Below are 14,152 nucleotides of genomic sequence, written 5' to 3'. Positions count from 1 at the left end.
TCCGACTGTCATTTAGTGATATCCATTTTTTATATTTTAATTCCATTTGGATTTTTTTCACTCTCCCAAAATAGAAATATAACAAAAAAGGATAAAAAAAATTTCAAGGGGAATGAAATAGTCGAAAGCACCTTAACGCGCACCCCATCAACCATTGAATGGATGATGTTTCCTTATGGCCGCTTGCCAGCAGCTACTAAGGGGTTATACAGAAGCACAAGAAGATGAAGAAGAGTGAAAGAATATAAGAGAAGTGAAAGAGAGAGAGAGAGAGAGAGAGAGAATTTGCGTGGCAGGTGCTGGAGGGGATGTGACTTCGTGGCTTGTGAAGTTTCTCTTTGCCAGGGTTACATGGCAAATACTTTCTCCTCATCCTCCTCTCTGCTTTTTCATTTTAAATCGAGTTACACAGAAAATAAAAGCTCTCTTTTGTTTGAATCACCAAGGAATTTTCAAACTAGTAATTTAACTCGATTCTATTGATGAAAACCGAACTATAGATGAAACAAATGAGAAACAGAGAAACTCACAGTTAGTGGAGCAGCAGAGAGATAAGACATGCTCAATTCGCCAAGAAAGAGTTCCTGGTCCCCTGCCCGTACTGCTCTAGCGCAAGCAACTGCCATTCTCCCTGCTATAGCTTCAATTACTCCTCATGTAGTCCACTGCAAATATTCTATAATCCAGGAATGGAAAACAGAGTCTTCGTCCATCCCATTTCATTGCAAAGAAAACAGAGACAGGAGGGGAAGTTTTCTCAGGGATTAAACAACGGACTGAAATTAACAGTTCAAAGGGAAAAAAAAAAGTTAAAAGGAGAAGAGTGGGAAAATTACGGTGAAAACCGGTAGGACAGAGAAGAAGCAAGAGACGCGGCCATTGTAGACATGGCTGACCTTAAGAAGATGGCGAAAGAGATGGGAATAGAAATCCAAGGATCTGTATTTTCAGCGAGAGGGCCCGAAATTCCCTTGCGGATGAGAAAACGTTCAACCTCGTGCACATAATGTGAAGGCAATGCTTTGGAGACAGTTGCTGCTGTTGAAGAAGATGGCGCTTTTTCCAGTGGGGAGTCAATTGTGATGGTGGTTGAAGAATTCTTCCTGTTTGCCATTTGTTCACTGCAGCCAAAAAATTGTAGGAATTAGAAAGACGAAACTTGTGAATAAAAGTTGTCCTGTTGAGGTTTCTAAAAGAGGAGCAGTCGGCAGATTCTTGCTGTGAATTTTTCGAAGAATGGTGGGTGCTTTTTGTACGAGGAAGAGATGGGAGCAACAACCTGACAAGAAGAGACGAGGGTAAAGTTGTATTTATAAATTATTCCCTCTCCTCAGATTAATTTTTTATGCGTAGACTAACGCGAAAGGTTATGAATTTGGACGGAAAAGTAAACAAAATTAAAAGTTAATTTTTTTATGTGTTTATAAAAATAAAGATACTAATTTATTAAGAGTCTATTTAGTCTATCTATTGAATATAACTGTAGATGATAATTGATTTATGATAATTATTTAATATAATTATAAATAATTATTAATGTATAAATTGATTAATATTATATAATTTATTTATTATTAAATTAAATATATATTCATTAATTATTATATTATATAATTTATTTATTGTTAAAATTAATAAATAAAAATTAAATAATTTTAAAAAATATAATTGTAAAATAATATAGTAATTATATATATATTTTAAACAATACAGTAATTATATTAAAAAAAAAGCATCTTATAATTTTAAATTTTACACTTAAATAAATATTTTTCATAATAAATAAATATTTGGTGTTTTATATCACTAATAAAAATAAAAAATATTTTAATAAATTTAGAATATACTAATTATGATGAATGATGATATTGTAAAGTGAAAAAAGAGAAGAAAATATTAGTGTTACATTAAAAATGTAAGAATTGATTGAATTAAGATTAAAATTAAGAATATTTTTGTCAAGTGGTGAAAAAATTAAGAAAAAATTAAATAATAATTCATAAATAACTCGTATTATAAAGTTGATAGAAAATAAAGCTAATAGGTACTCTACCATCTATTAATTACTTTTTCAATGAATTTACTAAATATATTAATTTAATATTTAGATATTCATCATCTATTAATTATATTTAACAATAAAATCAAATATTCCCTTATAATAATTAAAAAGAAACTCATTATGCATATGTTTTTCTTAGGGGTTAGTAGTTTTCAATTTAAATAAAAAAAATTAAATTAAATTAAATTAAATTGATCGAATCAATTTAATTTTTTGATTTAATCGATTTAATTTGATAGCTTATTTTTTAAATATTGATTTTTGATTTGGTTGAATTTTTTATCCGTTATAACCGAAAAAATCGAAATTCTTAACTTCTATTGGGGTGTGGGATGAGCCTGGCCCAGGAGAAATTGGCCTTCCTCAGTTCTTCTTCTTCAATTTCGATTCCCTTCCAAATGTGATAAGGCCCACAATTCTTTCAATCTTGTTTCTTCTTCCTCCTCTTCAGGAGTTATTCCACTCCCACTTCCGCTCCAATCTCCGTTCAATTTTTTTTGTTTTTTTTTGTTTCTTCTTTTTCGATTCCCCAATCACATGCAAATATCGATTCTGCCAAAAGAGGACCATCACATGCAAATGCCAATATTAATCTGGACTTCGATTCCCTCTCCAAGTATCGATCCAGCACCATCACATCAGTACCAGATATGAGGAAATCGCATCTGCTGCTCCTTCCTCGATCCGCCAATACTGCTTGTTGATTATATTTAATTTTGTTGAAGTAGCTTCTGTATTGTATTTTCTTTTTGGGCAGATTGTTGATTGATCCTGGGTTTTTGAATAGATTGTTGAAATTGCTACTGGGATTGTTGGAATGTTGATTGATTTGGTTTGGTTTGCTGCTGGGTTGTTAAATGGATTAAAACCGGAGATGTGGATAATAGTGGTGAAATTGGAAGGTCAAGAAATATCCAAGTAAATCTGAGTACCTTGTATCCATTACCATAGAGAAAAGAGATTCGGGATGATCTTGTCTGCATAAATAGAAGAAATGTAGTAATGGCACTGCTATGTTGTGTGATCATCATCAAAAACAGCATGGTGGCTGCAAGATTTAAGGTTTGTTTCAACTAATACGAACCTATGAAGTAATGTTCTACTGGTATAGGTAGAAAGCAACTTGAGAAAAATCAGTTTGAAATATTTTCTAGCTTTTGGAGTAGCTTGGAAAAAAAACGAATTTTCTTTCAATAAAGAATATTAAAATGTCTGCATTTTTAAGGATGTCATATGCTTTCATCTTTAGTTGAACATAACTCAAAAAAAAAAAAAAAAGGATTGCTGCTGTGTTGTTGAATGAATTATTGAAAACTTGAAATTCCTGCTGGGTTGTTAAATTCAGTTTGATTTAATTAATTCTATATTTATCAGTTTGGTTATTCTGTTATTGTTATATTATGGGTTTAAATTTTTTTTAAGAACTTCAGTTTTCTTTTTCTTTTTTTTTTTTAATTCCGCTCCTATTTGCACACCCCTAGTTATTTCTGACAACTAAAAACCATATATCTGTCCTCTGCGAAAATACCCCATAGTTTATTAAAAAGGAAATGTTGCTCAATGAAAGGGACGACTTGTGTAAGAGTAAGTAGCCACTCCTTTTCTATTTCTTATTTGGGGTTTTGGGTTGGATTGGAACGCAGGAGACTTGTTGATAGACTGTTGCATTCCTTGTGTCAGCTTGCCAATAAGAATCAGGTACGAGAGGAGAGAGAGAGAGAGAAATTCCATAGAAAGCTTGATACCTTTTGCTCTGCAGTTCTCTCGTCTATTTTTCATTTTTAAATATTACTGTTTCAGGTGATAAGCACTAAGAAGAATGCTCATTTGAAGTGTAACACCCCAAAATTTTAATTTTTATGAGCATTTTGGTATTTTAATTTTATTTAAATTTTAGAAATTTTTTTGAGATTTTTCGGATTTTAAAAATCGGGTTCGATTTTCTGAAAATATAAACTTTGATGAATTTTAAAAATTTATTTAAAGACCACGTGGCAAAACTAAAAATATATTTGGAGTCTACGTATTTTTCTGAGTTTTCTGGAATTTTTTCGGAATTTTTGGACCTCGTTTTCGGTCCCGAGACAGAGTAAAAATTTAAAATTTTGTATTCTGAATCGAACCAGCCGAATCGAACCAGACCGGATCAGACCGGTCGAATCGGACCGGCCTTTTCCTTCTTCCCTTTTTCTTCCCCGCGCGCGACGTTCCCTCTCCCTTTTCTCTCTCTTTTCTCTCTCCTCCCCTCCTGGCCGTGCGCCTCCCTGCGTCCCCACCTCGCAGCGCCTCCCGGTATCCCGGTGACAAGCCGCCCCAAGCGGCTGAAAGCAGCGCAACGCCCATGTCTTGTGGCGTTAAACTTCGGCCAAATCCGGCCGATCCGGCCACCAATTGGACCGGGTCTTGTGTCTAAAATCATCTACTCGGCGATAGCTTTCCATAGACACCAAGAACGCCGAAATCCATCGAGCTGTTTGTCCAATTTTTGCTCGGGAAGTTTTTAGCCCATTTCGACTTTTGGGCTAGATTTCTCGAAAACCGTGAATCCCACGAGAAAACTGAGGCTACCAGCACGCTCCACTCGTCGAGAGCTTCGCGGCGACATAAATTTCAAATTTTTCCGACACCGTTTTTCGGTGGGTTCCACGGAACTTTGTAGTGTTTTTCCGAGCATTTAATGAGCTTAGAAAATTCTGAAAAATTTATGTACTAACCCCCGTGTTATGGGCTTCGTGTAGGTATCCTCGATTCGCGGAAATTCGACAATTGGCCAAGATGCGTGAAATTAGGCGAACGGACCGTTCTGGAAAAGTCTCGGATTGGACCGAGGTTTTGGCTAGTCCCCATTGTCGAGACGTCGAGCGCGTTCCCGAAGTCGGAATTGGCAAAGGTAAACCCGAACCTTGCTTTTTCGTAATTTTCTAGTGCTTAAATAGGATTAAAAATCCATAAAATATTCGTGGTAGCTTAGAAAATTATGATTCTTTTTGCAATAGCCTAGTAATATTGCTAAGGACCGCGGGGCAAAGTTTTAGAATATTTAGAGCTTATTTGGGCAGTTTTTGCAAAAATGATCAATAATAAGGACTAAATTGAAATTTTGCGTATTGTGATAGATGACTGATTTGATGGGCCCAGGAGGGGCTGTGTGATATGATTGAACTGTGGATATATGGATTGTGAATATAGAAGTGTGTTTTGAGCCATTTTGCAGGTTGGGTAGGTCCTAGGTATAGGGGAGACTCTGCCGGATTTTCGGCACGACTTAGGACGTATTGGTCTTTTTCTTTGTTTGTATTGAGTAAAATTTATTAAATGATTGTAATAAAATTGTCAGGTGAGTCAGACAGACCTTCTTCCTCCGCCTCAGTGACCATCGTCAAGTCTGTGAGTAGAATATTAATTTTAATTGTAATTTCGATATTGTTATATGTTCAAGCATGCCCATGCATCACTTATATGCATATATTTAGGTAGTTAAACTCTAGGCACGATTTATGTTGCATTCATAACTGTTGATGTGCCATGGATGTTGTTGTGGTAATTTGGAGCAGTGTGCGTGCGTTGGCGTGCGTGTGATGTGGTGTGGACTATGGATAGGACGGGGTAGTCACGGCTTGAGTAATTCGCTGGGACCCGATCCTTCGAGGGGTAGTCACGGCTTGAGTAATTCGCTGGGACCCTCGATTTGGTTATTAAGTGGAAGTCCGAGCTTGAGTAATTCGCTGGCACCAGGTTGGATTTAAGAGAGCTGTATAGAGGATCAGCTTCCATATGTTATGATTGATACTACAGGGTGTGTGAGTGCTCTAAATTACCTTTTTGATGATATGATGTGAATTTATTGCTGATGTTGCATTTCATTCTACAGGGTGCATAAGTTTTAGATAGTTATAGGGATTATGGTTAAAATTGATATTTTACTCTCTGAGTCGAACGCTCACTCCTGTTCAAAAATTTTTACAAGCCACAGGAGGATATTTCTTTGAGGTTAACCTGCTTTCTCCCTCCCAGGTCAATTATTAATGTTTGTGTAAACTGGTTAAATCTTAGAATTTCCGCATGTGTTAGAAATGTTTATTTGATTTAGGTCTGTAAACTAAATTATTATTTTGGGACCTGTAAACTTAATATTCTATGTCTGTTTTGATGGATTGGATGAGGGAGCTGAGCTCCCATTTATTATTATGTTGATGAGTATGTGGAGGGTGAGTTGAGCTCCCCAATTGACTATATATTGTGTTTACAGGTCGGGTGAGTCGAAAACTCCCCGTTGGTAAGTCCATTTTATGGCCGGACTCTGTCCGTTTGTTTTCTTGAAATTGGGCCCAAATGGGCCTTAGAGTTGGGTTAATGAACAGTTAGGCTTACTACGGGCCTCAGGGGCTTTAGGCTGGCCCAGGTCCTAGTGTCGGTCCGGCCCATAGGTTGGGTCGTGACAGATGTGGTATCAGAGCTTAGGCTCCAGATTCATAGGGAACAATTGTCTAAAGTGTTGGGAAGAGTCTACTAGGAATCACATGCGGAAAAATAGGGTCCACATTCGTCTTGCATTGTCGTCTTTGCTTCTAGTTTCTGCTTCATATATTATGTGTAAATATGAGTCTATAGAGTTGTGTAATGAGCAGTTTTGAATTTTTGTGGGCTAATGCTGTTGAATTTCAGGAAAATGCGTAGAAGCAGAAGAGCTGCCACTGCACCAGAACCAGATGTGCCTGACGAGGTGTCGGCACAGGATGAGGCGCCTGCCCCGAGGAGGCAGGGTAGGAGGCCTAGAGCTGCTCAAGTAAGAGCAATGCCCACAGTTCAGGAACAGTCTTTCATGGCACAGGGTCCCATGGATCCCATGGCAGCTACTCTAGCTGGTCTGCAGAGAACCATCGACATGATGGCGTAGTATATGGTCCACCCTCCACAGCAGCAGCAGTCCACCGCACCAAGAGGAGAACCTTACAAACAAATCATAAATTTCAAGAAGTTGGTGCCTGGTACTTATGATGTGTCAGACGATGCATATCGGTTTTTGGATTCCTGCAGTGCAGAAATGTAATTCTGATTGACTGATAGAAGATTGATAGAGTGTATGCAGCATGTCATGGGGCCTATGCCTAGATAATGGATGAATGACTACGTGTTACCCTGGATGGAGGGTTTGACATGGGCTCAGTTTGTGGAACTGTTCATTAATCGGTTTGTGCCAGAAAGCTTCAGAGATCAGAAACAGTGGGCCTTTGAGGCCTTAAGACAGAATGGCAGGTTTGTAGATGAATATGCTACAAAATTTCTGGAATTGAGCAGATATGCCCCTACAGCAGTAGCTACAGAAACTATGAAAGTGAAGAGGTTCCTAAAGGGGCTTGACAGGAGGTATGCAAACCTGGCCATGATGTCTGATCAGTCTTTTGACGTGGTAGTTGATCAAGCCAGACAGATAGAGATTAGCTATGCTGTGGATGACAGCGGAAGAGCAAAGAAAAACAAAGCAGAGGGTTCTTCAGGTGTTCCCCAAATGGGTACTCCGGATAGTGGTGGCCAGAGTAATTACAGAGGAAAGGGTAGGAGCAAGAGAAGTGGTTTTAGACACAGACCACGAGGATTCAGACCAGGGTACGGATCCAGCAATGGTCACAGTTCGGGGTACAGCAGTTCTGGGTCTGGTTCAGGATCCTCTTTGGCACCGTGTGCACAGTGTGGAAGAGGACATTCAGGACCTTGTTTGATGGGGTCAGGAGTATGCTTCAGGTGTGGCCAACCAGGTCACTTTGCTAGGGAATGCCCCATGTTCAGCGAGCCACAGATGGGGTCACGTGGTTACATTGCAAATGTTCCTCGCTTGATTGTATCCGGTGCTTCCAACATGGCGGCGATCGATTCAGAGCCAACAGGGCCGAGGACAAGGGGCGTGGATTTGGAGGCGGTCAGAGGTAGAAGCGATGTCGTGGTTACGCCACTCGCAGTAGGGTCAAGCTCGGGTTTTCACCCTGACCCACCAGGATGCTCAGGCTTCCAATGTAGTTGTGGCAGGTATTCTTCTGGTCTGTTCTTATGAGACTCGTGTTTTGATAGATCCGGTTGCTACGCACTCATTTGTCTCCCCTGTGTTTGCCATGAGGTTGGGTAGAAACCCTACAACCTTAGGATGTCCTTTGTCGGTAGCTACCCCACTTAGTGACAACATAGATGTAGACATGATTTTTCCGGGTAGCCCAGTGGTAGTGGATGGAAAGATCCTCCCAGCAGACTTGGTTCCTCTACCAGTAATGGATTTTGATGTAATTTTGGGGATGGATTGGTTGGCAACTCACTATGCCACTTTAGACTGCAGGAACAAAAAGGTGTATTTTCACATACCTGGTGTGGAAGAATTTAGCTTTGATGGTGACAGGGCGTGGTTCCATATAATTTGGTGTCAGCAATTAGTGCCAGAAAAATATTGAGGCGTGGATGCCAAGGGTATTTGGCATTGGTGAGAGATACATCTGTAGAAGGTGTCAGTATGGAAAATGTTCCTATTGTCAGAGAATTTATGGATGTCTTCCCAGAGGAGCTTCCAGGGTTGCCACCAGGAAGGGAAATAGAGTTTTGCATTGATGTTGTGCCGAGTACAAACCCCATATCGATGCCACCTTACAGGATGGCACCAGCAGAATTGAAAGAGCTGAAGGAGCAACTACAGGAGCTTTTGGACAAGGGTTTCATACGTCCGAGCACTTCACCTTGGGGCGCTCCTGTTCTATTTGTGAGAAAGAAGGATGGGTCATTGAGGTTGTGTATCGACTATAGACAGCTGAATAAGGTGACTGTGAAGAACAAGTATCCACTTCCTCGGATCGACGATTTGTTTGATCAGCTCCAAGGAGCTAGATTCTTTTCCAAAATAGACCTGCGATCAGGCTACCATCAGTTGAGAATCAGGAATGAGGACGTGTCCAAAACGGCTTTCAGGACAAGATATGGTCATTATGAGTTCTTGGTGATGTCTTTTGGACTCACTAATGCACCAGCAGCCTTCATGGACTTGATGAACAGGGTGTTCAAGCCATTTTTGAACCGTTTTGTCATCGTGTTCATAGATGACATTTTGGTGTACTCTCAGACCGAGGAAGAACACGTGTGGCACTTGAGGATGGTATTGCAGACTTTGAGGGAGCACCAGCTATATGCCAAATTTTCAAAATGTGAATTTTGGCTAGAAAGCATCTCATTCTTGGGACACGTGGTTTCTAGTGACGGCATTCAAGTGGATCCCAAGAAAATTGAAGTCAGAATCGATTGGCTTAGGCCTACAGATCCACCGAGGTGCGAAGTTTTCGGGTTTAGGCTACTATAGGCGTTTTGTACAAGATTTCTCGGGATAGCGGCTCCTAACTAAGTTGACCAGGAAGAATGTTCCATTCATTTGGACAGATGACTGTGAGGTGAGTTTCCAGAAGCTTAAGGAGTGTCTAACCACTGCCCCTGTGTTGACACTACCTGTGAGTGGTGAAGGATACACCGTGTATTGTGACGCCTCCAGAGTTGGCCTAGGGTGTGTTTTGATGCAGAATGGAAAGGTAGTGGCTTATACTTCAAGGCAGCTGAAGAGGCATGAGCAGAACTACCCCACCCATGATTTGGAAATGGCGGCTGTAATCTTTGCACTTAAAATCTGGAGACACTACCTGTATGGTGAAGTGTGCGAGATATACACCGACCACAAGAGCTTGAAGTACATCTTCCAACAGAGAGATTTAAACTTGAGACAGAGGAGATGGATGGAGCTTCTGAAAGACTATGATTGCACCATCCAGTACCACCCTGGGAAGGCCAATGTTGTGGCAGATGCTTTGAGCGAAAATCTTCTGGCAGTTTGGCGCACATTTCAGCAGAGAAGAGACCGTTGATTAAGGAAGTACATGAGTTGATGTATCAAGGTTTAATCCTAGATCTGTCAGGTGAGGGGGTATTGTTGGCTCATTTTTCAGTGAGGCCAGACTTGAGGGACAGAGTTAGAGTTTCCCAGCACAGAGACCAACAATTGATGAAGATCATAGAAAGAGTACAACAAGGTGAAGGTGGTGAGTTTGGATTTGCCAATGATGGTGCCCTAGTGCAAGGTTCTAGGATATGTGTGCCCGATGTGGATAACCTCAGGAATGAAATCATGCGAGAGGCACACTACACATCGCATGATGTCCACCTGAGTTCCACCAAGATGTACCATGATGTGAAAGATAGCTATTGGTGGAATGGCATGAAGAGAGACATACGGACTTTGTGTCCAAGTGCTTGACTTGTCGAAGGTGAAGTTTGAACACAGAGACCGTCGGGAAGGCGCAAGAGCTCCCTATCCCGAATGGAAGTGGGAAATGATCACTATGGATTTTGTGACTGGGTTGCCTCGTACCACGCGAGGATATGATTCGATATGGGTAATTGTAGACCGCTTGACCAAATCAGCTCACTTCTTACCTGTAAAGACTACATACTCTGTGGCACAGTATGCCCAGCTCTACATTCGAGAAATAGTCAGATTGCATGGAGTTCCAGCTTCCATAATATCTGACAGAGGGCTGATTCACTTCTCGGTTTTGGAGAAAGTTGCAGAGGCACTTGGCACCTGATTGAACTTGATCTGACTTTCCACCCTCGCATGCAGACAAATCGAAAGGACAATCCAAACATCGGAAGACATGCTTCGCATGAGTGTCTTGGATTTTGGAGGTCAATGGGATGAGCGACTAGCTTTGGTGGAATTTGCCTACAACAACGATTACCATTCCAAAGATAGGGATGGCACCCTATGAGGCACTATATGGAAGAAAGTGTAGGTCTCCTCTGTGTTGGACAAAAATGGGGAAGCGAAGGTGCATGATGTAGACCTAGTGCAAGACACTTGAGATAGTTCCTTTAATCGTGGAACGATCAAAACAACTTTTCGAGGCGTAAGAGTTATGCACCCAGACGGCGGGATGTGGAGTTTGCGGTGGGCGACTATGTATTTACGAAGGTTTCTCCAATGAAGGAGTCATGAGATTTGGAAAGAAGGGCAAGTTGGCACCTCGGTATATTGGACCTTTTGAGGTTACGGATAGAGTTGGAGCAGCTTGCTCACAGGTTGGAGCTACCACCCAACCTTTCTCACGTTCATCCGTGTTTCACATCTCCATGCTCAGAAATACATTCCCGATCCTTCTCATGTCTGCAAAGGATGTGATAGAGCTAAAGGAGAACTTGACATTTGAGGAGCAGCCTGTAGCCATAGTGGACTACCAAGTGAGACAGCTGAGATCCAAACAGATCCCTATGGTTAAGGTTTTGTGGAGGAGTCAGTCAGTGGAAGAGTGCACTGGAGTCGAGCGGGACATGCGTAGCAAGTACCATATCTCATTCAATGTATAATCATGTGCTTTATTCTGCCTTGTGTAAAATTCGAGGACGAATTTTCTGTAAGGGGGGAAGAATGTAACACCCCAAAATTTTAATTTTTATGAGCATTTTGGTATTTTAATTTTATTTAAATTTAGGAATTTTTTTGAGATTTTTCGGATTTTAAAAATCAGGTTCAATTTTCCGAAAATATAAACTTTGATGAATTTTAAAAATTTATTTAAAGACCACGTGGCAAAACTAAAAATATATTTAGAGTCTATGTATTTTTTTGAGTTCTCTGGAATTTTTTCGAAATTTTTGGACCTCGTTTTCGGTCCCGAGGCAGAGTAAAAATTCAAAATTTTATATTCTGAATCGAACCGGCCGAATCGAACCGGACCGGATCGGATCGGTTGAATCGGACCGGCCTTTTCCTTCTTCCCTTTTTCTTCCCCGCGCGCGACGTTCCCTCTCCCTTTTCTCTCTCCTCCCCTCCCCTGCCGCCGGCCAGCCGCCTCCCCTGCGTCCCCACCTCGCCGGCGCCGCCTCCCGGTATCCCGGCCGCCCCAAGCGGCCGGAAGCAGCGTCGAACGCCCCCTGGCGCGGTGTTTTGGCTTCCCGGCCAAATCGCCGATCCGCCACCAATTGGACCGGGTCTTGTGTCTAAAATCGTCAACACGGTGAGAGCTTTCCATCGACACCAACAACCCCGACATCCATCGAGCGGATTGTTCAATTTTTGCTCGGGAAGTTTTTAGCCATTTCAAATTTTGGGCTAGATTTCTCGGCAGTGAATCCACGAAAACCGAGGCTACCAAGACGCTCCACTCGTCGAGAGCTTCGCGGCGACATAAATTTCAAATTTTTCGACACCGCTTTTTGGTGGGTCCCACGAACCGTAGTGTTTTTAGAGCATTTAATGAGCTTAGAAAATTCTGAAAAATTTATGTACTAACCCCCGTGTTATGGGCTTCGTGTAGGTATCCTCGATTCGCGGAAATTCGATTGGCCAAGATGCAGCGACGTTCTGGAAAAGTCTCGGATTGGACCGAGGTTTTGGCTAGCCCCCCATTGTCAGATGTCCCGAGCGCGTTCCTGAAGTCGGAATTGGCAAAGGTAAACCCGAACCTTGCTTTTTCGTAATTTTCTAGTGCTTAAATAGGATTAAAAATCCATAAAATATTCGTGGTAGTTTAGAAAATTATGATTCTTTTTGCAATAGCCTAGTAATATTGCTAAGGACCGTGGGGCAAAGTTTTAGAATTTTTAGAGCTTATTTGGGCAATTTTTGCAAAAATGATCAATAATAAGGAATAAATTGAAATTTTGCGTATTGTGATGGATGACTGATTTGATGGGCGGGAGGGGCTGTGTGATATGATTGAACTGTGGATATATGGATTGTGAATATAGAAGTGTGTTTTGAGCCATTTTGCAGGTTGGGTAGGTCCTAGGTATAGGGGAGACTCTGCCGGATTTTCGGCACGACTTAGGACGTATTGGTCTTTTTCTTTGTTTGTATTGAGTAAAATTTATTAAATGATTGTAATAAAATTGTCAGTGTGGAATGACCTTCTTCCTCCGCCCGCCTCGGTGACCATCGTCAGTGCGTGAGTAGAATATTAATTTTAATTGTAATTTCGATATTATTATATGTTCAAGCATGCCCATGCATCACTTATATGCATATATTTATGTAGTTAAACTCTAGGCACGATTTATGTTGCATTCATAACTGTTGATGTGCCATGGATGTTGTTGTGGTAATTTGGAGCAGTGTGCGTGCGTTGGCGTGCGTGTGATGTGGTGTGGACTATGGATAGGACGGGGTAGTCACGGCTTGAGTAATTCGCTGGGACCCGATCCTTTGAGGGGTAGTCACGGCTTGAGTAATTCGCTGGGACCCTCGATTTGGTTATTAAGTGGAAGTCCGAGCTTGAGTAATTTGCTGGCACCAGGTTGGATTTAAGAGAGCTGTATAGGGGATCAGCTCCCATATGTTATGATTGATACTATAGGGTGTGTGAGTGCTCCAAATTACCTTTTTGATGCTATGATGTGAATTTATTGCTGATGTTGCATTTCATTCTACAGGGTGCATTAGTTTTAGATAGTTATAGGGATTATGGTTAAAATTGATATTTTACTCTCTGAGTCGAACGCTCACTCCTGTTCAAAAATTTTTACAGGCCACAGGAGGATATTTTCTTTGAGGTTAACCTGCTTTCTCCCTCGCAGGTCAATTATTAATGTTTGTGTAAACTGGTTAAATCTTAGAATTTCCGCATGTGTTAGAAATATTTATTTGATTTGGGTCTGTAAACTAAATTATTATTTTGGGACCTGTAAACTTAATATTCTATGTCTGTTTTGATGGATTGGATGAGGGAGCTGAGCTCCCATTTATTATTATGTTGATGAGTATGTGGAGGGTGAGTTGAGCTCCCCAATTGACTATATATTGTGTTTACAGGTCGGGTGAGTCGAAAACTCCCCGTTGGTAAGTCCATTATATGGCTGGGCTCTGTCCGTTTGTTTTCTTGAAATTGGGCCCAAATGGGCCTTAGAGTTGGGTTAATGAACAGTTAGGCTTACTACGGGCCTCGGGGGCTTTAGGCTGGCCCAGGTCCTAGTGTCGGTCCGGCCCATAGGTTGGGTCGTGACATGAAGAACATAAAAAAAGCCTAGAGAACTTGCTACTCTTCACGACAGACAGACTTGCTGGGCTATGAAGCTCGT

At 41.0% G+C, this 14,152-nt stretch overlaps 1 protein-coding gene and 1 long non-coding RNA gene across 2 annotated transcripts in view; one reads left to right on the top strand and one right to left on the bottom strand.

The window, feature by feature from the left end:
* Positions 1-6,844, top strand: part of LOC131171358 (uncharacterized) — a 47,351-nt gene extending 40,507 nt beyond the window's left edge. The window contains exon 3 of the long non-coding RNA XR_009142028.1: positions 6,728-6,844. This is a non-coding gene — a long non-coding RNA (uncharacterized LOC131171358). The remainder of the gene's footprint in view (positions 1-6,727) is intronic.
* Positions 119-1,258, bottom strand: LOC110641109 (uncharacterized). The gene is made up of 2 exons (XM_058131268.1): positions 837-1,258; positions 119-703 (listed from the first exon to the last, which is right to left on the bottom strand). The coding sequence occupies exons 1-2, from the start codon at positions 1,112-1,114 to the stop codon at positions 643-645; spliced, it is 339 nt and encodes a 112-aa protein (XP_057987251.1). The 5' UTR covers positions 1,115-1,258; the 3' UTR covers positions 119-642.
* Positions 6,845-14,152: the final 7,308 nt, after the last annotated feature.

Source organism: Hevea brasiliensis, chromosome 12 (genome assembly GCF_030052815.1).
Source record: "Hevea brasiliensis isolate MT/VB/25A 57/8 chromosome 12, ASM3005281v1, whole genome shotgun sequence".
Classification (NCBI taxonomy): Eukaryota; Viridiplantae; Streptophyta; class Magnoliopsida; order Malpighiales; family Euphorbiaceae; genus Hevea; species Hevea brasiliensis.
The sequence above is the reverse complement of the archived record's forward strand: the minus strand, read 5'-3'. Positions and strand labels throughout refer to the sequence as shown.